Raw genomic sequence first — 25,180 nt, forward strand, 5'->3', positions numbered from 1 at the left:
GGATTTTTAACTGAAAATTTGAAGTGATCTTCACAAATGGTTTGGAAAGACCTAAGTGCCCTGAAATATATCTTCCTCTGTTCGTTTCAAGAAAAATCTTTATTCCTGCTGCGTTTTTATCAATATTTATGGAATTTAAGACGGGTGTTCAACCACCTTATGATCTGTTTCAAGGCGCTTTTGATAAGCAGTTTTGGAATTTTTGATGCATTCATCCAACAAGAAAAAAATTTTCAAGTCACTGAGGTGATAGACCTGGGCATATAAAGATGAAAACAAAAATTATCCCATCTCTTCCTCCCCCTAGGAAATAACACACAAACACATGGTTAGAATACAGTAAGGTAACTGCTTTGCTAGGGATTTGTGAGTACAAGGGAAGCCCTAGAGAAGGAACAACTGTGCTTCCTGGGAGAATGTCAAAAGTCTTTGCAAAGGAAGAAAGCATTTTAAACTCAGGTTTGAAGGATGAGATCTTTTGAGTAGTAAGGGTCTGTGCTTCTTGGGAACGAATCACCCATGCGTGCATGTGTGCTAACTCGCTTTACATGTGTCTAGCTCTTTGTGACCCTACGGACTGTAACCCACCAGGCTCCTCTCTCCATGGAGTTCTCCAGGCAAGAACACTGGAGTGGGCTGCCATGCCCTCCTCCAGGGGATCTTCCCGACCCAGGGATTGAACCCACGTCACTTATGTCTCCTGCATTGGCAAGCAGGGTTTTTACTACTAGCGCCACCCAGGAAGCCCTTAATCAACCATAGTGCGTGGTTTAACTGCAAGCATGTTTACTCACGGTACGTTCACAACTCTCCCTGCCCGCTCTGTGCTGTCTCCACGAGTGGCTTCACTTCCGTTTCTGAGGCCTGCACACCTCTAGGTAGCTCCCCCTTGTTGGCTAGTTAGCATACGCTCCAAAGTGCCAACTGAGCCCAGTGCCGATGTCAGCAACATGGAGGTGGTAATGAGCATCACTGAATCACAGAGTGCATTCCACCAAATAGACCTAACACTGAAGTCACTGGACAGTAACTTCCAGTTAGACACAGAAACAATAATTTATGTATTTAAGAAATCTGTTCCTCTCTGTTCCATGGACGTGTCTTTTTCTATGTCTTATTTCAGCCAGCCAAAAGATGTCCTTTCTAGAAAAGTCTGTGTTTCAGAGACATAAAGACATATACTACATTCCTAGTCTTTTTTACACTAATGCAATAGCTTCACTGCTTAGAAAACCTGCATTATCAAAAATGCAGTTTAAAAACCTCTGTTTCAAAGGGCAAAAAGAGGACTAGATAATTTCCAGACCCATGATGGCAAAGTTATTTTCTTCTTCCAGGAGTTATGGTAACATTAAAAAAAAAAAAAAAAAAAGCTGTAAGGGCATATAATAAAGGCTGCTGCTGCCAAGTCACTTCAGTCGTGTCCGACTCTGTGCGACCCCACGGACTGCAGCCTATCAGGCTCCTCCGTCCCTGGGATTCTCCAGGCAAGAACACTGGAGTGGGGTGCCATTTCCTTCTCCAATGCATGAGAGTGAAAAGTGAGAGTGAAGTCACTCGGTCATATCCTACTCTTAGCGACCCCATGGACTGCAGCCTACCAGGCTCCTCCATCCATGGGAGTTTTCAGGCGAGAGTACTGGAGTGGGGTGCCATTGCCTTCTCCAATAATAAAGGCTAGACAGTACATTTCAGAATAAACACAGTATTTGAATAATTCTCCCTTTTATTCACATATTTTGAACTTTTCTTTTGCCACAAGTCCTGCCCTGCTAATTAGCATTGGGCTTCTCACTTTATCAACCATATCACTTATATTGGGTTACAACAGAGTCACTTAGACCAGCAACTGGAGTTCAAAGTCACAGTTCTTTCCTTCTTCTTTCCTTATATTATAACCATGTGTGTGCTCAGCTGCTCAGTAGGGTCGGACTCTTTGTGACCTCATGGACTGTAGCCCTCAAGTCTCCTCTGTGCATGGGATTTCCCAGGCAAGAATACTGGAGTGGGTAGCCATTTCCTTCTCCAGGGGATCTTCCCAATTCAGGGATCAAACCCATGTCTCCTGCTTCTTCTGCACTGGTAGGCAGATTCTTTACCACTGCACCACCTGGGAAGCCCATGTCATAACAATAGAACCTAGATAATTAAATTAATCAACTTAATGAATTATGTTAGATCCAGTCCCCCTTATAAACACTCCAGCTGGTGGACAGATAGAAACTATATTAATACATTATAATAAGTGCATTCTAAGATTAATATAAATGTAAATATTAGACATATAATGATACATATTTCTATTCATTCCAGCAGCCGTTGACTTTGATAGGTTAGTGTTCCTTCTTTTCCTTTTTAATACGTTCCTTAAGGCAGAAGGGACAGTTCTGAAAAGCAGTCAGTTTCTTGATGCTTAAAAAATCCCAGGGGGCCTCCTCCCTGCCTCCCAGACCAGGACGGAAAGAGCCATAAACCTTTGCTCCCCAGCTGCTGCTGTCAGTCTGCTCTGCTCGCAGTCTGCTCTCTTGCGGCTCAAGGAGGTACGAAGGCAGATTAGAGTCTGCAGGTTAGTGTCAACGTAACGTCCTCCTTAGCTGGGGACACATGTGAGCAAGTGTATAAAACGTAGTCTCTTTCAAGCAGAGAAAGAGTTCGGATTACTGAGAAACAGCTTTTCCCAAACCAATTACTCCCCATATACAATACTGTATTTCTTTCCTATCAGCTATGATAAGAAGTTAGATCCTTTCTGAAATATTTATGTGAGAGGGACTTGACCTTCGTACACCAACCCTGAATAATGCCACATGTCCTTTGACCTCAGACGGATGTCAGATCTTCCCAACCCAGGGCTTGAACCTGTGTCTCTAGGTTTGGGTCCTGGGGACACCACCTTTCTTCCCAGCCAAAGCCCTAAAATCTCTAGCAACATAAAATGCAGCATGATTTCAATGGATGAGGAGGGATTAACTTGTTTTGCAAAGTTTATGGTTGTTCGGTTCAGTTCAGTCGCTCAGTTGTGTCCGACTCTTTTCAACCCCATGAACTGCAGCAGGCCAGGCCTCCCTGTCCATCACCAACTCCTGGAGTCCACCCAGACTCACGTCCATCAAGTCGGTGATGCCATCCCGCCATCTCGTCCTCTGCCGTCCCCTTCTCCTCTCTGAACAGAGGTCCACCCCCACAGAGGGGGTGCAGGCTCTAGCTTTACATGCTGTGTATCTTCAGGCATCCATCAGTTTGGGGCCAGGGTGAGCATGAAGGGAGAAGCATCCCCTTTATCAAAGCAACTGACGCCATTTGTGGCACGTCAGGGCAGGACAGAAGGATCAGGTGCTTTTAGCAACTGTCAGAGCAGGAAGCAGGCAGAGAAGTCTCTGTCCCCCCACTCCTAGGTCCCCTCTGGAAGGCAGGGCAGTGTAATAGGGAGCAGTGTGACGCTGACAAGCGGCAGCCCTGAATGTTGTTCCTGACTAGTTATTCAAAGCACTTCCTGTGTGGGACCTATCAAAGTTAATGGGTGCTGGAAGGAATAGAGGTATACATATATGTCTAATATTTACATTGATATTAATTTTAATGTTATTAAAATATATTATGCATTAATATATTTTCTATATGTCCTTCAGTTAGAGTTTGTAAGGGGTCACTTCACTTCTCTGGGTCTTGCTTCCCTTTCATGAAAAATGAGGATAATTACTCTTGGAAATTTGTGAGCATTAGATGGTTTAATGTATGTGAAAGCAACTTGTAAAGAAAAAAAAAATTGAGGGTAAAAACAAATTACTACAGGGTCCCCAAACTGGAGACACTCGCCTGACTGGGAAACACAGCAGAGATCTGAGCTCCAGAATAATCCCTTCTTTGCTGTCCTTTTTAGGTCAGATTCACGACTTGTAAACTGACAGATGATATGAAATACTGTGTGCCTGGGAGAACTTTGTGTTAATCAGTGTCACAGGCAACGTGCAGCGGGGTCAGCCCCTTCATAACTGTCCCGGGCAGAGGGATTCTTTTCACAGAGACTCTCCTCTAGGAGGGGTATGCACACAATGTGGCTACTCATCACAAGGCTCCCCACCTCCCGAAGCTTCGCTCAGGTGGACATTTCTGTCACTCTTCACAGAGCTGAAAATGTAATTCCCTCGAGCAGAAGCTCAGGGCTTTGGAACCTGCAGGGAGGAGAGAGACAGTCCTCTCGTGGTTTTAGAAGGGTCTCACTGCCCCATGTATATCTCTCCTCATCTTAGTGAAAGTCGCTCAGTCATGTTCGACTCTTTGAGACCCCATGGACTGTCCATGGAATTCTCCAGGCTAGAATACTGGAGTGGGTAGCCTTTCCCTTCTCCAGGGGATCTTCCCGACCCAGGAATTGAACCAGGGTCTCCTGCATTGTAGGTGGATTCTTTACCTACTGAGTTACATGCCTTATCTCCCCAAATTCCCTTGGCTCCCTGGATCAAGTCTGTACCTTTGGCTAATGCATCAGTATCCAGCTATGATTATTACTGCTGCCATTTTGAGCTTATTAAACCCCTTGATTTATATCTCTGCCTTGTTATACTGAGAATCTAATAACTAATGGTAAACATCCTACACCCTGAATTCACATGCTTTGCCAAGGTGCCATGTCTCAGCCAATGCCACATGCATCATAAGCTCCCTTCATAATTTCTGGCCTGCATGAAATTTTAAAACATATTTTCTTAAGGTCCCTTGGCTTTGAAATGGTTTTCTGTGGTTCTCCCCAAAGCACAGAATCATCTTGATTGGTGTTTGCTTTGTTCAGCCCTATTTTCTGGGATGATCTTGTTAAAGGCTGAGTGCCATTTTGTTCAGGACATCCTCTCTGGGGCCACTGTGTGTGGTTGGAAAACATAAGGGATTATCTACTTGGTAAGAAGTTGGTATCTCCTCCACAGTGGACATGTCCAGACCTCGCCTGGCCCTTCAGGATTCCAGGCATGCTAAAGATAAGGGATCTGCAGACAGACATCTAACATGAATGAGAAATAGAAACTTCCCAGTTTGTAGGGAAATCCGGTTAAGGTTCAGAGACACTGAATTATTCAGAATTCCTGGGGGTGGGACTATGGCCTCTGTCCTCAGAGAATTGGAACGAACAGTCCTGGGCTAAGTGTAAACCCGATCTCAGATGTCCCTGTGCTTTTTAAATACTCGTTAAGGCCGAGTTTCACGTATCGTCCTGCCTCGTGGAAGCCTTCATCGTTTTGCTTTACTGTGCGTGTGAGAAGTGCGTCACCGTGGCTGCCTATCGCAGGCCCACTGACCTGTCCCAGCACATTCCTTTCGGGACTGTCTTTCCACCAGCCAGTCCAGCTGAGCTCCCTGTCATTCGCCCGGTGCACAGTGCTGCTTCATGGGCCATGAGGATGGGACCATGTCAGCCTCCACTCACCGCTCTAACTCCAGCAGCCCATACAGGGCTTGGAAAAGTATTTGCTTCACTGATGACTGGATGAGAAAATAAAAGCAGTAAAGAAACGTTCCTTTACTACTTTCTCTGCTCAGAAATGCCCTCCCAGGACAATTCACAGCTTCCAGTGCCTTTCACTGGCTCCTCCAAGTAAGACAGAGAACTCCTTCCTTTACGCTTGCTCTCTATTCCAGCTACACCACCTACGACTCCTTCTAGCTAATATTCTTGATGGCCAAGGAACAGAGGACCTTCTGCTGTTTGTCTCGAAATAGAGGATTCAAGGGGTCCTAGTAACTATCCTTAGCTGTCTGGAGGGCGGTTCGTACAGGAGGGTCAGACAGGTCAGGCTCCGCGGGGCTTTAAAGGGTGCAGCGGGTGACCTCACAGGAGGGAGACTCGGTGCCCAGGAAGCCAGCTGTCTCAGGTCCATCTTGAGAGGTAGCGAGTGCTAGGACTGGGCTCAAACCTCGGCTGCATCACTGCGGCAGGAGGATAGTAAACAGGATGTCTGAGGTACATGGGAAGTTGGAGTCAGTTAATTTCAAATTTTCGCAAACCTGTGCAGAGGTAGGAGCGTACAGGGGTTGGGATGGCCAGGTGTGAATCCTGGCTTGGCCTGCACTAGTTCTGTGGGACCCTGAGCAAGTCAACTGACGGTTCTGAGTTGTCGCTTCCTTAACTTCTGAGGAAAGTTAATGATCCCTATCCCTTAGGGTCATTGTGAGGGTTAACTACAATCACACATGTGTGAAAGACAAAGCAGCAACAGGTACAGTAACAGTAACAGTAACGGTAGAGCTCAGTGAGTGTGAGCCGCTCCGCTGGTCCCTGCCTCCACCTGTGCACTGCTTGCGCAGGGCTTCTCACCTCCATCGCTCGGCTCTCACGCTCCCCAGCCTGGACTGACTCCTCCCCATGCCCTGTCTGATTCTAGGCATCCTTTCAGACCGAGGGCGGTGGCCTCAGCCTCAGGCCTTCTCCTATCACCCTGCACAACCTTCCGACAGTGGGCTGCTCCTGGCTGAGGGCCCGGCGCTGACACCTCACCCCACAGCACCGAGCTCGCCCATGACAGACGCTCCATGCATGTGACTGGAGCTTCAGGTTCAAGTCGGGGTTCCATGTCTGAACCAAGACTGGACAAATCAGGCACCCACTTCCACCAACACTCATAAACACACCAATCTTAAATGCTAATGGTCTCATGGCAAGCCCATTCTCTTGGACAAGGGTCTCCTTTTTGATATGTATCTAGATCAGATTTTTGAAAAATCAATGAAAATCTTTCTAAATGGACCATCACCACTGCCCCACGGCTTGCCCCAATACTTTGTCCTCTGACTTCCTCATTGGAGCTCAAGGGTGTTTAGCATTCCCCAGGCTTTCTTACCCAAGTGCCAACATCCCCTGAACATCTAAGGTTTACCAGGAGCCATCTCAGGACAGCAGAACCCTTAAACTTCTGCTCAGACATGACGCTCCATGGGGGCTGGAATGTAATAAACCTCTTCGGCACTAAATTTCAAGCCTGCTTTCATTGTGTCAAAGCAACCCAGAATTTTAGTTCAAGATGCTTAATGATGTTAATTCAACCCAAAAAAAGTCTCCATGAGAGAAAGATGATGTGGAAGTTGGGAGGAGGGTAGACTACTGAGGCCAAATTTGTATGAATATTTCTACACAGCCCAGAAAGGATCGCTACCTCTGTTTATCTCCTAATTATTCCACCAAGTGGTGGGAAAGTCCATTTACTGTATCTGCCAACCTTCCAGGCTAAAAAGTAGCCGACACTACAAGTGTGTGTCGGGGGGAGTGGGCTAGGAGCATTTACTGACTTCAGTTACCTCTCCTTTCCAATATATGAGAAAATGCCTAAAATGCTTAATGCTTTCCTTAACAATTGTTCACTGTAATTTCATTTGAGATGGTACTTTTGGAAAAGTGAGAGAACTATTACTATTATAACGAGGAGCTCACCCCCTGAACCCACAGAAAATTTTTTTCTATTTTATCTTGCTGTGAGATTGATTAGAGTTTGGTTTCCTAAACACCAGAATTAGGGTCACCAGGCTACATGCATATTGACTCAGGGCTCCACTCAAAGCCTCCCGTTATGTCTGAGTGCAGGGCTCGGTAGTGGGCCTTTGTAGTAAGTCACAGGCCTACTGGAGTCCGAGACCCTCTGCCATCCTGCCGTGGGTCTGTGAGACTGGTGATCAGTCTGTCAGGAACAATGGGGTTATCTGAATATTCTCATAGTGTATATAGCATTGGGGTTATAAGTCATATACCAAATGGAAGAGCTCTTGTTCTTAAGATGCAATAAAACAAGGACCCAAGAATAAACTATGGAAGAGCTCTTATTCTTAAGATGAAAGGAATAAAACAAGGACCCAGCATGAACCTAAATTGAATCAGGATGCCCTTCTCACCAGCTGTATGCCCTGGGCAAGGCACAGAGCTACTGCATTTATAAAATGGAGCTAATCATATAAAGCTGCTGAACATGGGGACTGGACCAGATGGTGTTTTGAGGTCCTTTTACCACTAAAATTCAGTATTTTATTTTACAGCTTAATTACATGAGTGACTTAAAGGTGGCAAGAGGCTGAGAGGTGGGCCTGAGTCTGCAGAGTTACCGCTCAGGAAATGTTCCCTTCTAGACTGAGAAAGCCTCCTCCTGGGATGTCTGGGACTGAATCACAAAAACTTCCAGAATTCTGGGTTTCCTGTGGAGTAGAAGGGTTTATGGGGACTTGAGAACAAGAGTCCTGGGCAAGACTACCACCTTGAAACTCACTGCATTTAAAACATCAGTGTCTCTTTAAGGAGCGCCTTAAGGCTGAGAGCGGTGGTGGTTTAGTCACTCAGTCATGTCCGACTCTTTGTGATCCCATGGACCGTAGCCCACCAGGCTCCTCTGTCCATGGGTCCCAGGCAAGAATACTGGAGGGGGTTGTCATTCCCTTCTCCAGGGGATCTTCCCGACCCACGGATCAAACCTGAATCTCCTGCATTGCAGGCGGATTCTTTTACTGCTGAGCCACCAGGGAGAGGTCCCCACTAATAGCAGACTAACAGAATCCTTAACCCTACAACCAGAAGGAACTGAATTCTGCCAACTCTGAAGTGAGCTTGGAAAAAGATTCTTCCCCTGAGCCTCTGGCTGGAGAGCCCCAGATGTCTGACAGCTTGACTTCATCTTTGTGAATGCTTGAGCAGAGGAACCAGAGGACGAGCTGCACCCACCTGCAGTTCTGACCTACAGAACTGTGAGATAAGAAGATCTTGTTGCTTTAAACTAAAAAATAAAGTAAAATAAACCATCAGTGTCTCTGGGGACTTCCCTGGCAGTCCAGTGGTTAAGACTATTTCAACTGCAGGGCTCACAAGTTCAATCCCTGGTTGGGGAACTAAGATCCCACATACCGTGCATGGTGTGGCCGAAAGATAAAAATTAAAAAATAAAATAAAACATCAGTGTCTCATGAAAAATGCAGAGGAAGATCCCTCCCTCCAACAAAATCACCCCTCTAAATCCCTGCTGTAAAGAAAATCTGCCAAGCCTGCCCTCTGCCTGTCTCTGCTTGATGAACTCATAGTCATCCTTCAAAACCCAGAACACAAGTGGTCTCTGGCATCTAAATGTCACCGAAAGCTTTCCTCTGGCTGTGACAGGCACTCTGCCTTTTTCCTCCCCAGCATTTCTTATAGCACTATTAAGGCAAACGGGGACTTGCAAAAGCTGAGCTCACAGCAGCCAGCTCCTGAGAGAAGGGACTGTGTCTTTTATTCACTTTGAATTTGCAGCACCTAAGACATTGCTGATGGGCTTCCCTGGTGGCTCAGATGATAAAGAAACTGCCTGCAATGCAGGAGACCTGGGTTTGATCCCTGGGTTGGGAAGATCCTCAGGAGGAGGGCGTGGCTACCCAGTGCAGTACTCTTACCTGGAGAATTCCATGGACAGAGGAGCCTGGTGAGCTACAATCCAGGGGGTTGCAAAGAGTCGGATACGACTGAGTGACTAACACAAAACATTGCTGCCACTGCAGATTTTTACTGAATGAAACAAGCTTTCAGAGAACAAGGATTAATTAGCTGGTTTAGCTTCTCCTGCAGGGTCTGCCCTGTCCTGTCTTGAACCTCTTTTGAACTGTGCTGTGAATCCCTGCAGGAAGGCTCTAGCAGACCTTTGGGGCATAAATCAATTTGCCTACAAAGGGAACCTAGGTGAGGTCTGGACAGCTGGCATTCATAAATCCTGCATGTTGGTGGCATCTGCCAGAAACACATTTCCCCTAGCATGCATGCATGCTTGGAGTTACTTTGGAGCTAACTTACATACTCAACAGTTTGGACATCACTGTGTCTCTACCTGATGGAAACACAAACAGAACTCACTGGGGACCACGGAGGGAATAGCTCACACGCTTCTAGGCTGTGTGGGGGTCACGGAAAGGTCTCCCGGAGGGAGCTGTGATTTCCGGGGCTTTTTTCCGATGAACTCATTCTCCAAAGGGCAACTCAAAACTCTCTGCAAAGGGAGAGGGTGAGGGCCCTGTCTGTCCTCAATGATCTAAAGGGGTGTTTTATGAATGGCTTCTCTTCTGGCCACAGTCCCTTTGGGCCAAGTTCATACTGGCTAGGAAAACGCTGGTGTGATTTTCTTCCACGAGGGCAGTGAATTTATAGCACCACGTGTCAGAGAGAAAATGAGGGAGCGAGCAATGCTTCTTGCTGACCACCACGGTCGACTCTGTGCAGCTATGGCCTCTGAGCAGGGAAGGTCAAAGTTCAGTGACTCTAGTTATGTCGACAAACAGGAACCATTCCATCTCTGCCACTCTGAGGGCCTAACCCACCCCCAATTGTGCTCCCGAACATCTGGCCCTTGGGTTTCACTCAAGAAAACCCAGCTGCCCTTACGCACCCTGGTAGCTTCTGAACTTGTTTCCCTGCCTCTGGCCTGGCCCGTCTAACCCATCCCCTTAGCAGTCAGCAAGCTCTCTGTGAAAGACAGACCTGATTCTGTGACTTATCCACCTCAAATCAGCCGATGGCTCCCACTGCTCTGGGCTGATTTCTAGGACTTCATCCTAACAGCTCTTGCGTGATCACTGCTCATAAGTCTCCTTTGCCATCACCGGAAAGCTCTTTCAACCCCCTTGGTGTCAGCTACTATCTTGCCCTTAAGCCTCATACAAACACCGTCTCCACTGGAATGCTGTCCCTCTGCTACCCTTTCACACATCTATCTTCTACTTTTCCTTTTCTTAAAAAATGGAAATATAGTTGATTTACAATGATGTGTTAGCTTCGGGTATACAGCCAAGTGACTCAGTTTTACATACATAACGTATATTCTTTTTCAGGCTCCTTTCCGTTGCAGGCATTTATAAGACACTGAAGACAATCCCCTGTGCTACACAGTAGATCTTTGGTTGTTTATCTGTTTTATATGCAGCAGTGTGTATCTGTTCATCCCAAACTCCTGATTTATCTCCCCTGCCTTTCCCCTTTTGTAACCATAAGTTTGTTTCCTATGTCTGTGAGTCTATTTCTGTTTTGTAAGTTCACTTCTGTCATTTTTTTAGATTCCACATATAAATGATATCATATGACATATGATACAGCCACAATGGAGAACAGTATGGAGAGTCTGCAAAGAATCTGAAAACAGAATATGAAGAATCTAAAAATCTAAAACTAAAAACAGCTACCATATGATCCAGTAATTCCACTTCTGGGCATACATCTGGAAAAGGTGAAAACTCTAATTTGAAAAAAAAAAATACGTGCAGTGTTCACAGCAGCACTATTTACAGTAGCTAAGACATAGAAGCAATCTATGATTAACACATGAATGGATAAAGAAGATGTGGGGGGTGTGTGTGTATAACGGAACATTACTCAGGCATAAAAATGAAATAATGCCATCTGCAGAACACAGACAGACCTAGAAACTATCATACTAAGCGAAGTAAGTCAGACAGAGAAAGACTAATTCCTGCTTATCTTTCATCTCAACCTAGAGAACAGTCCCTTCAGGAAAACCTCCCCCTTGATTGGGTCCCCTAAGGATGCTCAACGCAGGGACAATGCCCGCCCACTTGTATGTCTGGCTGCCCATAAGCTCCATGCTCTACAGGAAGGGGGCCGAGCCTGTCTTGATCACCCCGCAGACCCGGCATCTCTCATGGTGAGAAGGCACATCGTGGGTGGTCCAGTGAGTGAATGAACTAAGACGTGCGTGCGGGGATGGTAACCCAAGCCGCCTCACACAGCCTAGGCAGTGGAGGGGACACTCCAAACCGCACTCACCATCGCAGGTGCAACGCACGTTCCGGTAGAAACGTGGGCACACGAAGCTGATGCGGGCTGTGCTGTAGGTCATGAGTGCATGCGAGTCCAGCGACAAGCCCTGCTCGCAATGCTGCTCCTGACAGTCCAGCCCAGAGCAGTTCTTCTCCAGGATGGCCGAGATGCGCATGGCATTCTCCAGGTGTCTCCTGGCGTTGGACAGCTTCTGGATGAGGTAGGCCGGCTTGTAGAACTCGCTGCTGTGCGTCTCCACCGCGAACAGCATGTCCAGCTCACTGGTGCCTGCCACGGGCTGGATGCTAATGATGTGCAGGCTGTCCTGCTTCTGGGTCAGGACCGCGTTGCGCAGGGTGCGCCGGAACCCATGCATGTGGAGGCCCACAAAGTCCTCGGGGGACACGTTCTCGAAGCGGATGGTGACGGTGTTCTGCAGCATCTCCTGCACCAGCTGCTCCACGTGCACGACCACGTCAATGGGCACCTGGAAGCGGCCGTCGCTCACCGACACGTTCAGGACATACTTGCCGCTGTCCAAGCCCCCCAGGGCGATGATCTTCCCATCGTGACTGTTCACCTTGAACAAGCTCTTCTGCTCCGATTTCAGCGCAAATGTGAGGACGTCATACACGTCCTGATCTGTGGCGTGGATCTTCCCGATGACCCCACCAGGAAAGTCGTCCTCCATGGTGACAATGAAAATCTCCAGGGGGATGGCTGTGGGCTTGTGGATACTCTCCTCAATGACCCGCACTCGGATGTAAGAGTGAGACACTTGCTGAGGCTTGCCAGAGTCTTTCGCCTAAAATCACCCAGCAGGGAGGGAAGATGAGGAAGTAAGGTAAAAGCCCATGATAATTTTTTTAAAAGCAACTAAACAAAGATAGAAAGTGTCTGCTCCTTTAACCACATTGCTGCTCCCTCCATCCCTTGTCATTATTCTACAAAACTGGAGCATGTACATATAAGTAAGAGGAGTGATTTATCACTTTTGCTGCCCATATGTGCACTCTGTTATGAGAATAAAATGTGTCAACATAATAAAGCCAGTGGGGGTGAACTGAGATGGAGGACGCAGGGTGCTGTGAGATCCATAGTGCCCCCAAGAGTCTGGCTGTGTTTTAATTTTGGACAGAAGCCACAGGGGAGCCTTGTAAAGTGGCATTCCCACTTAGAAGAGAGATCTTGGTTGTCTTTGGCTTCTTAGCTTTGCATGGGACCAGACAGCACTTTTCTGTACATTTAAGAAACAACGTTATTTCAAGTGAGAAGGACACAATATTGAGGCTTAGAATAAAAGGAGGTACACTGAGAAAAGCCTGAAAAAAGGCATTTTGTCTTCCTTCTATCTGTAAGGACTGACAGAACCACCACCCTGACAGAAAGTAACTGAGGACCTGTCACATACAATGTGAAGGTGGTCAGTGCTGGAAGACTTCTGAGAAGGGCAGATTCTCAGTGGCTGGGGCCCCATGGTGGGCATCTCAGGATGGGGGGGGCCAGGTGATACCTCAGGAGGTATGTCCTTGTATGTGGAAGGCAGCGTGAAAGCAGGAGCTTGGTCATCACATGGACCCAAGTTCAAATCTTTGCTCTGCCTCTTACTATGTGTCTGGCCTGGAATAAGTCACTTAACTTCTTCGAGCTTCAAGTTTTATATATTATTTGAGTGAAATAGTCCTATCTACCTCACAGGATTCTTATACCGTGAGGATCACGACTCATGTGATTGCAACATACTCAGCACAGACCTGACCCACAGAAGTACTTGGTGCATGAGAGTTAATGTGATTGTTGTTATCTTTATTATTTCCATCACCACACGCTTTTTAAAATGGACTATATGAACCAGAGATGCTAGAATGGAAAATTCACTTAGGGGGAGATCAGTTTAGCAAATAGGACTGAACTTGAAGTCAAACTGTGTAGAGCCTTGAAGGACAATGATGAGTTCGACCCCATAGGTCAGAGGTTGCCCACTCAAAGATCAGAGGCCAGAAAGGCAAGAAGCCATTGGATGTAAGGTAACAGATCCATAGGCCTGTGGGCTAAGAAGAACTAGACAGTCATGTCTGCCTAAAACCCCTAAAATTCAGCATCTGAACAGCCAGAATTCACAAGGTTTCTGGCAATAGGGAGCTCAGACGTTTTTAGTTTAGGGGTGAGCATGCATTTTCTGTAAAGGGCGAGACAAGAAATACTTTAAGTTTTGGGGTTATATGATCTGTATCAACTACTCAACTTCCAGCAGGAAGGGAGCCCAGTACATATGTAAATGAACTGGAGAGGCTGAGTTCCCATAAAACTTTATTTATAAAAACAGGTTGAAGACAGGATGTGGTTCAGGGGTTATAGTCTGTTGACCTCTGGTTTAGTGGAATGAGATAATCAAAGTGGAATAATTAGCCTGGAAAGGGTACAGGGATAGATCAGAAAGAATAAAGCTGAAGCCGGATGAACACCCAGGATGTTTTGCAACAGTCTCAGTATGGGACAATTTAGAATAAAGGGGGGAGATTGCAAAGGGTATATACCTGATGCACGCTGAGACATTTTGGAGACAGAACGTGGGCCTTGGTGGTAAGTTTAATATAAGGGACCAGGAGCAGAAAGCTCTCCATGGTGTTTACAAAGTCTAAGATGTGAAATATGCTCTCTAACAGTCAGAGAAGGTAGGCAAAGAACCGTACTGGCTTCTGTGTGCACTCAAGTCACTCAGTCGTGTCCAACTCTATGACCCCATGGACTATAGCTCTCTAGGCTCCTCTGTCCATGGGATTTTCCAGGTAAGAATATTGGAGTGGATTGTCATTTCCTCCTCCAGGGGATCTTCCCTATTCAGGGATGGAACACAAGTCTCTTGCATCTCCTGCATTGGCAGGCAGGTTCTTTACCATTAGTGCCAGCTGGGAAGCCCCAGCAGCTTCTGTGAGAAGGTACTGAAACTCTCTCCTTGCCCTTGAGGACCTCTAACTGTGATATAAAGTCATTCACATAATATTGTTGGAGGAGTGGGTGGCAATTGAAGAGTTTATCAATGTGCTTCGAGCCAAAAGTCATTAATTTGAAAGGTTTCATGGGGTAGGGTAAGCCATAACTTATCCAAAGAGATAAGGTACACAATTAAACTCTATATAAAGACTATTCTCATCATTGCCACTATTAATAATAGGTTGCTCTCTGTGCCAACTGTGCTTAAAAAACAGTCACTCAGTCTCACTGATGGGACCCATGTCTTGGGACTGGCAAAATTTGCAACCAGGGGCTTTTTGGTGCTCTCTTGTTTCCTGCTTCTGTTCACACCCTTCCCGTAACTGCCACTTCGGCCTCTTGGTCTCCCTTCATTTGACATCATGACCTTGAGGAAGCTGAAATGTTGGGAGGCCACTGCCACCCGAGTCCCTGTTCCTGTTTCCCGTCTCTGGGGAAACTTACCAAGAAGTGTGGTGTGCCAAGTCTCTTCAGTTGTGTCCAACTCTGTTATCCTATGGACTGTAGCCCTCCAGGCCCCTCTGTCCATGGGATTCTCCAGGCAAGAACACTGGAGTGGGTTGCCATGCCCTCCTCCAGGGGATCTTCCCAACCCAGGGATCAACCCATGTCTCTTACGTCTCCTGCATTGGCAGGCGGGTTCTTTACCACTAGTGCCATCTGGGAAGCTCAAGCTGAGGTCTCTTAAAAAGCAGAGGCCATGAAATATTAATATTAATATGAAAAATTAATAGCTTCATCACACCAGGACAAGGATTGGTCATTTCCCAATTGGGATGATCCAGGAAATACTTCTCAGTACCAAGAAGTAATGGAGAAGGAAATGGCAACCCACTCCTGTATGCTTGCCTGGAAAATCCCATAGACAGAGGAGCCTGGCAGGCTATACAGTCCATTGGGTTGCAATGAGTGGGACATGACTTAGCAACTAAACGACAACCACTCCTAAGTAGTAAATCTTGACCAGTGAGTTGTCTTTGGGGCTCATATGGAGCCCCAGGAATGTTCAGAATACAGATTTAAGCCAGAGACCATCAGTCAGGCACACCCTACAGGAAAGTCCCTTTTCAACAATGATGCTTCCTTTCCTTCCTGTTCAATTTCACACACAGAGGCCATTTTTATTGGTGTGAAATTGAATTTGAGATTAAAAGGGGAACACTACTACACGGTAATGAATTATGTTGGCTTGCTCAACAGGAAAAAAAAAAAAAAAACAACCAAGGGGCAGAGCCTGTAGTAGGAGAGAAAGCTAGCCTGCAACAGGTAGAAGATGAGGCCATACCTGGACACACAGGACGTACTCTGGAGACTCCGTGTGCTGGAAGACCACGGCTGACCTCAGGATTCCATCTGAGTCCAACACGAATGCCTCCTCTTCATTTCCCGACAAAATAGAGAAGGAGAAGGGAGGCCCATTGTGAAAGGAGTCTTTGTCTGTCACCATGAGCTGCAGAACGCTGGTGCCTACTGGCTTATTTTCCTGCATAAGAGAGTATATTAAAAGGGAAGATGAAATTACACCTCTTTGCACATTTAAAAAAAAACCCCATCATTACCGGCTGAGGGTGCTGGGCTAGAAAACAGAGCTTTTAATGGAAGGGATTCCCTGTGATATTATCTCGTCTTCTGAAAAATGCTGGTGTCTGTAAGAATCATCCCATCATTGGCTGCCTCCCCAGACTGCCCCGTGAGACAATGAGCTGCAGGTGAGAACACGAGGACTTGGCCTTGAACTGCTTTGTAGGTTCCAAGGATGCTGCCTGGCTCCATCTGTCCTTGAAAGGCTGGAATTGCCCTGAGTTCATCCAGATGGCTCTGGAAATCCATGGTGCTCATCAGCCTTCAGGATGGCATCAGAAATCCTCTGGGGCCAAGAAAACATCAGCCTCTTGGGATGGAAAATCCTTCCTCACACTTGTCACAACATGATTACACTGAGGTCCAATACAGTGACACAGTCACGATCCTGGACTTTTAGGGAGACATAATGGCAACTTCCTGGTAGAAATACAAAGGCATGTGTTGGGTGGGAGATAGGGCTTTAAATCCCACCCATCAGAAAACAGTTCCTCTGTTTCTCGAGAGAAAAAAAAGGGGATGGGATATTCCTCAATCAGAGAACGAAGAAAAAAGACATCTACAACTTCATCAGAAGTTTAGGAAGCCCAGATGTCCTTATGCCAATGTTATATTGCAGAAACTCTGCCTTCTATCTCAGATGGAAACACAGAGACTCTTAGTCACTCCTTCTTGGGTCCAAGGTTGTCCTCTGAAAACACGAAATTAAATTCCTCAGTGGCTTGGGCACCAGTTTTCTTGCTCCGCCCTGTCTGGACTTCAGCATTACCAGAGCGCAGGCCTGGAGTCAGCTTCATTAGTTCAGGCCTTCTGATGAGATTGACTTCGCATTAACTGAATCTGGGTCACAGAGATGGAGACAGTGACACCCTGCATGATAGGAGTCACCACAGGGAGGGTGTACTCATGTTTTAGGTGCTGAATTTGTCTTATAAGAACCATGTGTTGGAAAAAGAAAATTATTCTGGGGTGAACAATGGGAGGGGCATTATTTTTTTTGCAAGAGAATGAGGCGAGGAGAACCTCAGAGACCTCTCATTTGCTTCTCCTCTCAAGTGGCCTTTGGGTCACTGGGAACCAGACACCAGCTCTCTCTGGGATCAGTCGTGGAAACGTCCAGCCATGCACAGATTTACCGGTGCATACCAACAGCAGTTTCAGCACCACACCAAACAGATTTATGGATTTGTTTGCTCTCTCTCGAAAAGCCATTTCCTCCGCAGAAGAGAGAGGGAGAGAGGATGTGTGCCCGAGGGGTCGCAAGTGAGGAAGGAGGGTGAAATACAGCACAGGGGGCCGTGCTGCAGACAGGAGCCACGGTCACTGCTCAAGGGCTGAGTCTCTCTTCCTCCCTGGCTGACTTCCTGGAGCACAGGTGAGGACAGGCCATCAGGCTGATCGATCGTGTCATAAAAGCACAGGTTGCTCTGGCAGAGCCCATTTTGCGTGGGGCTAGTGTGGAGCGGGAAAGGGGGAGACAGTGACTCCGAGGGGTCAGGGGTGGGGGGGGGGGGAGCCAAACCATCGAGGGGACAGGGTGCTGGGGTGAGGGGAGGGCGTCAGCCTGGGCGAGCTCTGCAGAGTCACGGAGGGGCAGGCACGCACAGCTGCTGGAAAAGGCATCAGAGAGGAGAGGAAAAACAAACACCCCCCAGGGAAGGGGTCTGGTTCTCCTGAGGAAGCGCTGACAAGGGAGCAGAGATGCTCAGCCTGATCCTGGGGGGCCCAGTGGGGCAAGGCAGGGGAGTAGGTAGGGGGGTGCTATGGATGGCCAGACTCAAAGTCTTGAATGTTGCTCCAAAGGGGGTCTTTCGAGACCTGACTCACTCTCATCTCCCCTTCTACCCACAAAGCCCTGGGAACCCGTGGGGGTGATTCTGAGGCTGATTTCCTAGAATATCTGCAGCCATTCCAGTACACATCTGTCTATCCCTGTCTCCTATAAATCCTCCACGCTGACAGTATTCCTGGACTGGGTTTCCTGATCCTCCTGAAGTCAGGCTTCCAGCTTCTAGAAATGCTAGGAAATGGAAGTAGCTCAGTGCTTAGGACTTGTGTTCATGAGATATCTTTTGAATAAAAATAAAAAAGGTAGGATGAAAAGTTGTTCTCTCTGAGAGCAGAATACCAGCAGGAAGTCACTGTCTCCTGCAGTCTAATTTTAGAGAGCAGGTGGGCTTAAAGTGCTAAACAAACTGCTTATGGAAGACTGATTTTAATGAGGAGCAGTTCTAGCCTGATGGCCAATCCCTCTTTGACAAACGAGAAGGCTCCTATCAATCGCCCTTCCCTGCTAGAACAGCACAAAGTGCTTAAAGGCAGCCCATCATTGTGGGCAGAGAATACTCTCTTCTGAAGACAGAACTGAATTCAAATGCTGACTCCAGCACTTTACAGCTGCCTGACCTTGGGTGAGCTACTGAACCTCCCAGATCCTAACCTCCTTCACTCTAAACCAGGGACTGGGCCCCAATGGGGACAGATGAACAGAAAGCACTTGACACTTGAGAGAATCTCACTGGTGAAATTTTTCTTATCCATGTTTATTAATTAGTTGCAGTGAAAGAATCAGGTTTTTTTCATTCCAGCTGGGAGAAATACCAACAACCTCAGATATGCAGATGACACTACCCTAATGGCAGAAATTGAAGAGGAACTAAAGAGCCTTTTAATGAAGGTGAAAGAGGACAGTGAAAAAGCTGGCTTAAAACTCAACATTCCAGCCATAGAAGGAACATACTTCAACATAATAAAAGCCATATATGATAAACCCACAGCAAACATTATCCTCAATGGGGAAAAATTGAAAGCATTTCCCCTAAAGTCAGGAACAAGACAAGGGTGCCCACTCTCAACACTACTATTCAACATAGTTTTGGAAGTTTTAGCCACAGCAATGAGAGAAGAAATCAAAGGAATCCAGATTGGAAAAGAAGAAATAAAACTCTCACTGTTTGCAGATGACATGATCCTTTACATAGAAAACCCTAAAGACACTGCCAGAAAATTCATTGAGCTAATCAATGAATATAGTAAAGTTGCAGGATATAAAATTAACACACAGAAATCTCTTGCATTCCTATAAAGTAACAATGAGAAAACAGAGAAATTAAGGAAACAATTCCATTCACCATTGCAGTGAAAAGAATAAAATACTTAGGAATAAATCTACCTAAAGAAACAAAAGACCTATACATAGAGAACTATAAAACACTGATGAAAGAAATCAAAGATGACACAAATAGATAGAGAAATATACCATGTTCATGGATTGGAAAAATCAATATAGTAAAAATGAGTATACTACCCAAAGCAATCTATAGATTCAACACAATCCCTATCAAGCTACCAACGGTATTTTTCATAGAACTAGAACAAATAATTCCACAATTTGTATGGAAATACAAAAAAAACATTGAATAGCCAAAGCAATCTTGAGAAGAATGGAACTGGAGGAATCAACCTACCTGACTTCAGACTATACTACAGAGCTACAATCATTAAGACAGTATGGTACTGGCACAAAGACAGAATCATCGACCAATGGAACAAAATAGAAAGCCTAGAAATAAAACCATGCACCTACAGGTACCTTATTTTTGATAAAGGAGGCAAGAATATACAATGGGGCAAAGACAGCCTATTCAATAAATGGTGCTGGGAAAACTGGACAGCTGCATGTAAAAGAATGAAACTAGAACACTTTCTAACACCATACAGAAAGATAAACTCAAAATGGTTTAAAGACCTAAATATAAGTCCAGAAACTATAAAACTCCTAGAGGAAAACATAGGCAAAACACTCTCTGACATAAATCACAGAAAGATCCTCTATGCCCCACCTCCCAGAGTAATGGAAATAAAAGCAAAAATAAACAAATGCGACCTAATTAAACTTAAAAGCTTTTGCACAATGAAGGGAACTATAAGCAAGGTGAAAAGACAACCTTCATAATGGGAGAAAATAATAGCAGCTCCTGCAGCTCAATTCCAGAAAAATAAATGACTCAATCAAAAGATGGGCCAAAGAACTAAACAGACATTTCTCCAAAGAAAACATACAGATGGCTAACAAACACATGAAAAGATGCTCAACAGCACTCATTATCAGAGAAATGCAAGTCAAAACCACAATGAGGTACCATCTCACAATGGTCAGAATGGCTGCTATCAAAAAGTCTACAAACAATAAATACTGGAGAGGGTGTGGAGAAAAGAGAACCCTCTTACACTATTGGTGGGAATGCAAACTAGTACAGCCACTATGGAGAACAGTGTGGAGATTTCATAAAAAACTGGACACAGACCTCCCATACAACCCAGCAATCCCACTTCTGGGCATACACACTGAAGAAACCAGAATTGAAAGAGACATGTGGATGCCAATGTTCATCGCAGCACTGTTTACAATAGCTAGGGCATGGAAGCAACCTAGATATCCATTGGCAGATGAATGGATAAGAAAGCTGTGGTACATGTACACAATGGAATATTACTCAGCTATTAAAAAGAATGCATTTGAATCAGTTCTAATGAGGTGGAAGAAACTGGAGCCTAGTATACAGAGCGAAGTCAATCAGAAAGAAAACTACCAATACAGTCTATTAACGCATATATATGGAATTTAGAAAGATGGTAACAATGACCCTGTATGCGAGACAGCAAAAGAGACACAGATGTAAAGGACAGACTTTTGGACTCTGTGGGAGAGGGCGAGGGTGGGATTCTTTGAGAGAGTAGCATTGAAACATGTATAATATCAAATGTGAAACAGATCGCCAGTCCAGGCTCTATGCATGAGACAGGGGGCTCAGGGCTGGTGCACTGGGATGACCCTGAGGGATGGGATGGGGAGGGAGGTGGGAGGAGGGGTTCAGGATAGGGGCATATGTACACCCATGGCTGATTCATGTCAATGTATGGCAAAAACCACCACAATATTATAAAGTAATTAGCCTGCAATTAAAATAAATAAATTAAAAAAAAACCCTCAACATTAAGAAACCTAAGATCATGGCATCTGGTCCTATCACTTCATTGCAAATAGATGGGTAAATAATTGAAACAGTGAGAGACTTGATTTTCTTGGGCTCTAAAATCACTCTGCTGATAAAGGTTTGCATAAAGCTATGGTTTTTCCAGTAGTCATGTGTGGATCTGAGAGTTGGGCTATAAAGAAGGTTGAGTGCTGGAGAACTGATGCTTTCAAACTGTGGCTCTGAAGAAACTCTTGAGAGTTCCTTGGACAGAAAGGAGGTCAAACCAGTCAATACTAAAGGATATCAACCCTGCATATTCATTGGAAGGACTGGTGCTGAAGCTGAAACTCCAATACTTTGGCCACCAGGTGTGAAGAGTCGACTCTGGGAAAGACTCTGATGCTGGGAAAGATTGAAGGCAGGGGGAGAACAGGACAACAGAGCATGAGATGGTTGGATTGCATCACCGACTCAATGGATATGAGCTTGAGCAAACTCTGGGAGATGGTGAAGGACAGGAAAGCCTGGCACACTGCACTGCATGGGGTCACAAAGAGTCAGACACAACTTAGGGACCAAACAAGAACAAACGATGCGATGAGTTGATATTAGGGAGAAATAAGAGTAAGCCATGACAAAGAAACCACAGCAGAGGATGGAGGCTGAGTGCAACAGCACAGGTGCCTGGCAGGCCAGATTTGCTTACCTGAATCACAGCAGTAGCATTAGCAGGTGTAAAGACTGGGCTGTTGTCATTCACATCGGAAATATCGATGTTGACAGTGGCAGTTGAGGACATCGGAGGCATGCCGCTGTCTACTGCCTGGATGAGCAGGGAGTATCCAGACACCTACCAAAGCACAGAGGGTCCACAGTAAAGACCACGGTGCCTGCTTCCTTCTCGGCCCACACAGAGGTGCTGTGGGCTTGCTCTGCTCTGCTAAAGATGAGCTGTCTTCGCTTTGAGTCTTTGGACCAGGTTTTTCAACCTGGGCACCAGCCGGCGTTTGGAGCCAGATCATTCTTTGTTACCAGGGGATGATCTGTGCATTGTAGAATGTTTAGCAGAACCCCTGCTGTCTACCCACTAGAAGTCAATATTGCCTCTGACCATTTGTCAGAAACAAAAATGTCTCCAAATATTGCCAGATGTCCCCTGGAGGTACATCGCCCCTGTTTAGAAGCATGGCTCTTGGCCTTTGTTTAAATCACAACGGTTGTCAACACTGATCTGTTTCATGTATCAGTTTTGATACTTTGGGAGTACCTTATGGGGATCTATCACACAGTGAGATCTTTCTATTTATAAGCATCATGTCTATGGCATCTTTTTCCTTATTTTAACTTCACTTTGAAGACACATTTTTGGTCAAAAAAAAAAAAACACCAACATTTAGAAACTTGGTTTCACCTTGACAGAGGAATCTGGATCATTCTTTCTGACCTAGATACCTTCAGGTAGTCCTTTTGTGTCTTTTCACTTAGGGCCAACGCTGCTCATGAAATCAGGACCACAGGATCCCAATGCTGAATGTACTTTTCTGCCTTCTTGCTTTGGAAGGACAGAAATTCAAACCATTCAGAAATAAACACTTTTGCTTTTTCTTTAAAACCTCCCTAAATAAGAAACCATCAGTGTCTACTGGCAGCAAGTTCTTTCAAAGGTTTTAATGCAAATATTCCCTGCTGCATTTCAGCCCATTTCTATTTACTCCCATTATTTAGAATGGAGAATGCTCACATGCTCAGTTGCTCAGCTTTGTCCAACTTTTTGCCACCCCATGGACTGTAGCAGTCCCGTGTCCTGTGTAGCCTGCCAGGCTCCTCTGTCCATGGGATTTCCCAGGCAAGAATACTGGAGTGGGCTGCCGTTTCCTTCTCCAGGGGATTGTCCCAACCCAGGTATCAAAATCTTGTCTCTGCAGCTCCTCCATTGACAGGTAGATTCTTTACCACTGAGCCACCTGGGAAGCCCATTTAGAATGGAGAACCTCCCTACTGATACTCACAGAATCCATGCGTGATTTCAGCGAAGGGGGTGGGGGTTGTGGATGTGAAGGGAGCAGGCCTGAACTAGCTTACCCGTTCCCGGTCCAATTTCTTCTTAACCTTCACAAGTCCCAGGACAGGATCCACAGCAAATTCATTATCCCGATCTCCATTCACAATGGAAAAACGAATCTGTCCATTGGGCTGGCTGTCTGCATCTTCTGCTATTAGCTTCACAGGACACAAACAAAACAAAGATATGACAGGGGAGACCGAGAAAAGGTTTATTCTTAGGGTCCAGGTCTATATAAATGGGCACTGCTCTGACAGGTTTCCTAGATGCATTGCTCACCAGTGCCAGCAATCAGGCCTCAGGGGGAGAGATTTTGGGTTAGCCTAAGAAGGAAAGCATCATTACTGGAACTGTTATTTTATTTCTCTTCATTTTCATCTGAATGCAGCCTGATGCTTGTTAGGCCTGACTTCCCTCAGGCCTTGAGCCAGTTAAGACAGACCCCAAACTTTGGTAATTCTTTCCCAATTCTGCAAAACAATGATCTCTGCCACTGAGTTGGATGTTTTGTAAACTTATGCACTTCCATGTTAAGGAAGTCCAAGAGAACTTCCTTTTCCACATTGCTAACATGCAGACCTACCATCTCCTGCTCTGCGTTGCTGATCTGGCATTTGTATGTACAGAAATAGTCTCATATAGTTCCAGGCCCCAGGAGAGAGGGCCTGCGGGGTCTACCCGGGAGGTGTAAAGAAGGAACATCCCCAACGTGGTGCTGCAGGGGCCAGGAAGCCACCCCTCCAGCCTAGGGGTGGTGAGGGTGCTGAGGACGGGACTCCCTGTTTCTCGATGTAACTTCCATATCTAAGAGAACCTGTGTTCTCCTAACACATGTTCTTACTGCTATTAGAAAATGTTCCTTCCAGAAAGAGCTCCTCTAAGAGTGGCCAATCGATCTTAAGCTTGATCCTATTTGTAGCTGCCTTACCGTGTGTGTGTCTGTGTGTGTGTGTGTGTGTCTGTGTGTGTGTGTGTCTGTGTGTGTGTGTGTCTGTGTGTGTGTGTGTGTGTGTGTGTGTGTGTGTGTGTGTGTGTTTGGTGTGGCGGAGGTGGAAATAATCTTGTTCTGTCCTTAGACCTGTCATCTAAGTTACAAAGTAAGAGCAGCTATTAGGAACTAATTCTATGGTCTGTTTTGTTTCCTTGAAAAACATCCACTCCTGGGAGGAAAGTGGTTAAAGATCGCCTATCCCTTGCTGTAAATGAACTTATCAGACCCTCTCTAACAGACAAAATGGGGGAGGAGCAGCTGAAAGACTGGCGTCTGAGTAGAGTTCTTGGGGACCAAAGGGAGCCTGAAAGGAGAAAGCGTGAAGAGAATCCAAGATGGACTTTGCTCACTTTTTCACCCTCTTGAAGATTATTCCTCTGAAATACTTAGACCTCCCGCTGGCACCTACCAAAATGACGGAGTCCCCGACCAAGGCGTCTTCACTTATGACAGCACTGTACACGTCCTGGCTGAACTCGGGTGGGTTGTCATTCACGTCCGTGAGGTTGATGCCGACAGTGGTCACAGCGCTCAGGGCGGGCGTCCCGCCGTCTCTCGCTTCCACCACCAGGTAAAACTTTCTGCACGATTCATAGTCCAGGGCCTCGGATACAGAAATACCCCCTTCAAAGAAAAATGGGGAGTTTTAGATTTAATTAGGAAAAAAAGAAACACTCTGGTCAGCAGCTCCACAATCATGGTAATATCTGTGACATCGTCTCCAGCCAAGACTCTGAGATACTCAGGAATTTGTTTACTTAATGCTTGCTGAAAGCACCCCAGAGTCTGATTAACGCTGTCAGTTAAAACACAGC

The 25,180-nt window shown here is 46.0% G+C and overlaps 1 protein-coding gene across 1 annotated transcript in view; it reads right to left on the reverse strand.

The window, feature by feature from the left end:
• FAT3 (FAT atypical cadherin 3) overlaps positions 1–25,180 on the reverse strand; it is a 656,439-nt gene that overhangs the window by 46,545 nt on the left and 584,714 nt on the right. The window contains exons 14-18 of the mRNA XM_018043498.1: positions 24,775–24,989; positions 23,395–23,532; positions 22,019–22,162; positions 16,038–16,235; positions 11,765–12,563 (exon numbers count right to left, since the gene is read on the reverse strand). Of these exons, the coding sequence (XP_017898987.1) occupies positions 11,765–12,563; positions 16,038–16,235; positions 22,019–22,162; positions 23,395–23,532; positions 24,775–24,989 (1,494 nt within the window). The remainder of the gene's footprint in view (positions 1–11,764; positions 12,564–16,037; positions 16,236–22,018; positions 22,163–23,394; positions 23,533–24,774; positions 24,990–25,180) is intronic.

Source organism: Capra hircus, chromosome 29 (genome assembly GCF_001704415.2).
Source record: "Capra hircus breed San Clemente chromosome 29, ASM170441v1, whole genome shotgun sequence".
NCBI classification, from domain to species: Eukaryota; Metazoa; Chordata; class Mammalia; order Artiodactyla; family Bovidae; genus Capra; species Capra hircus.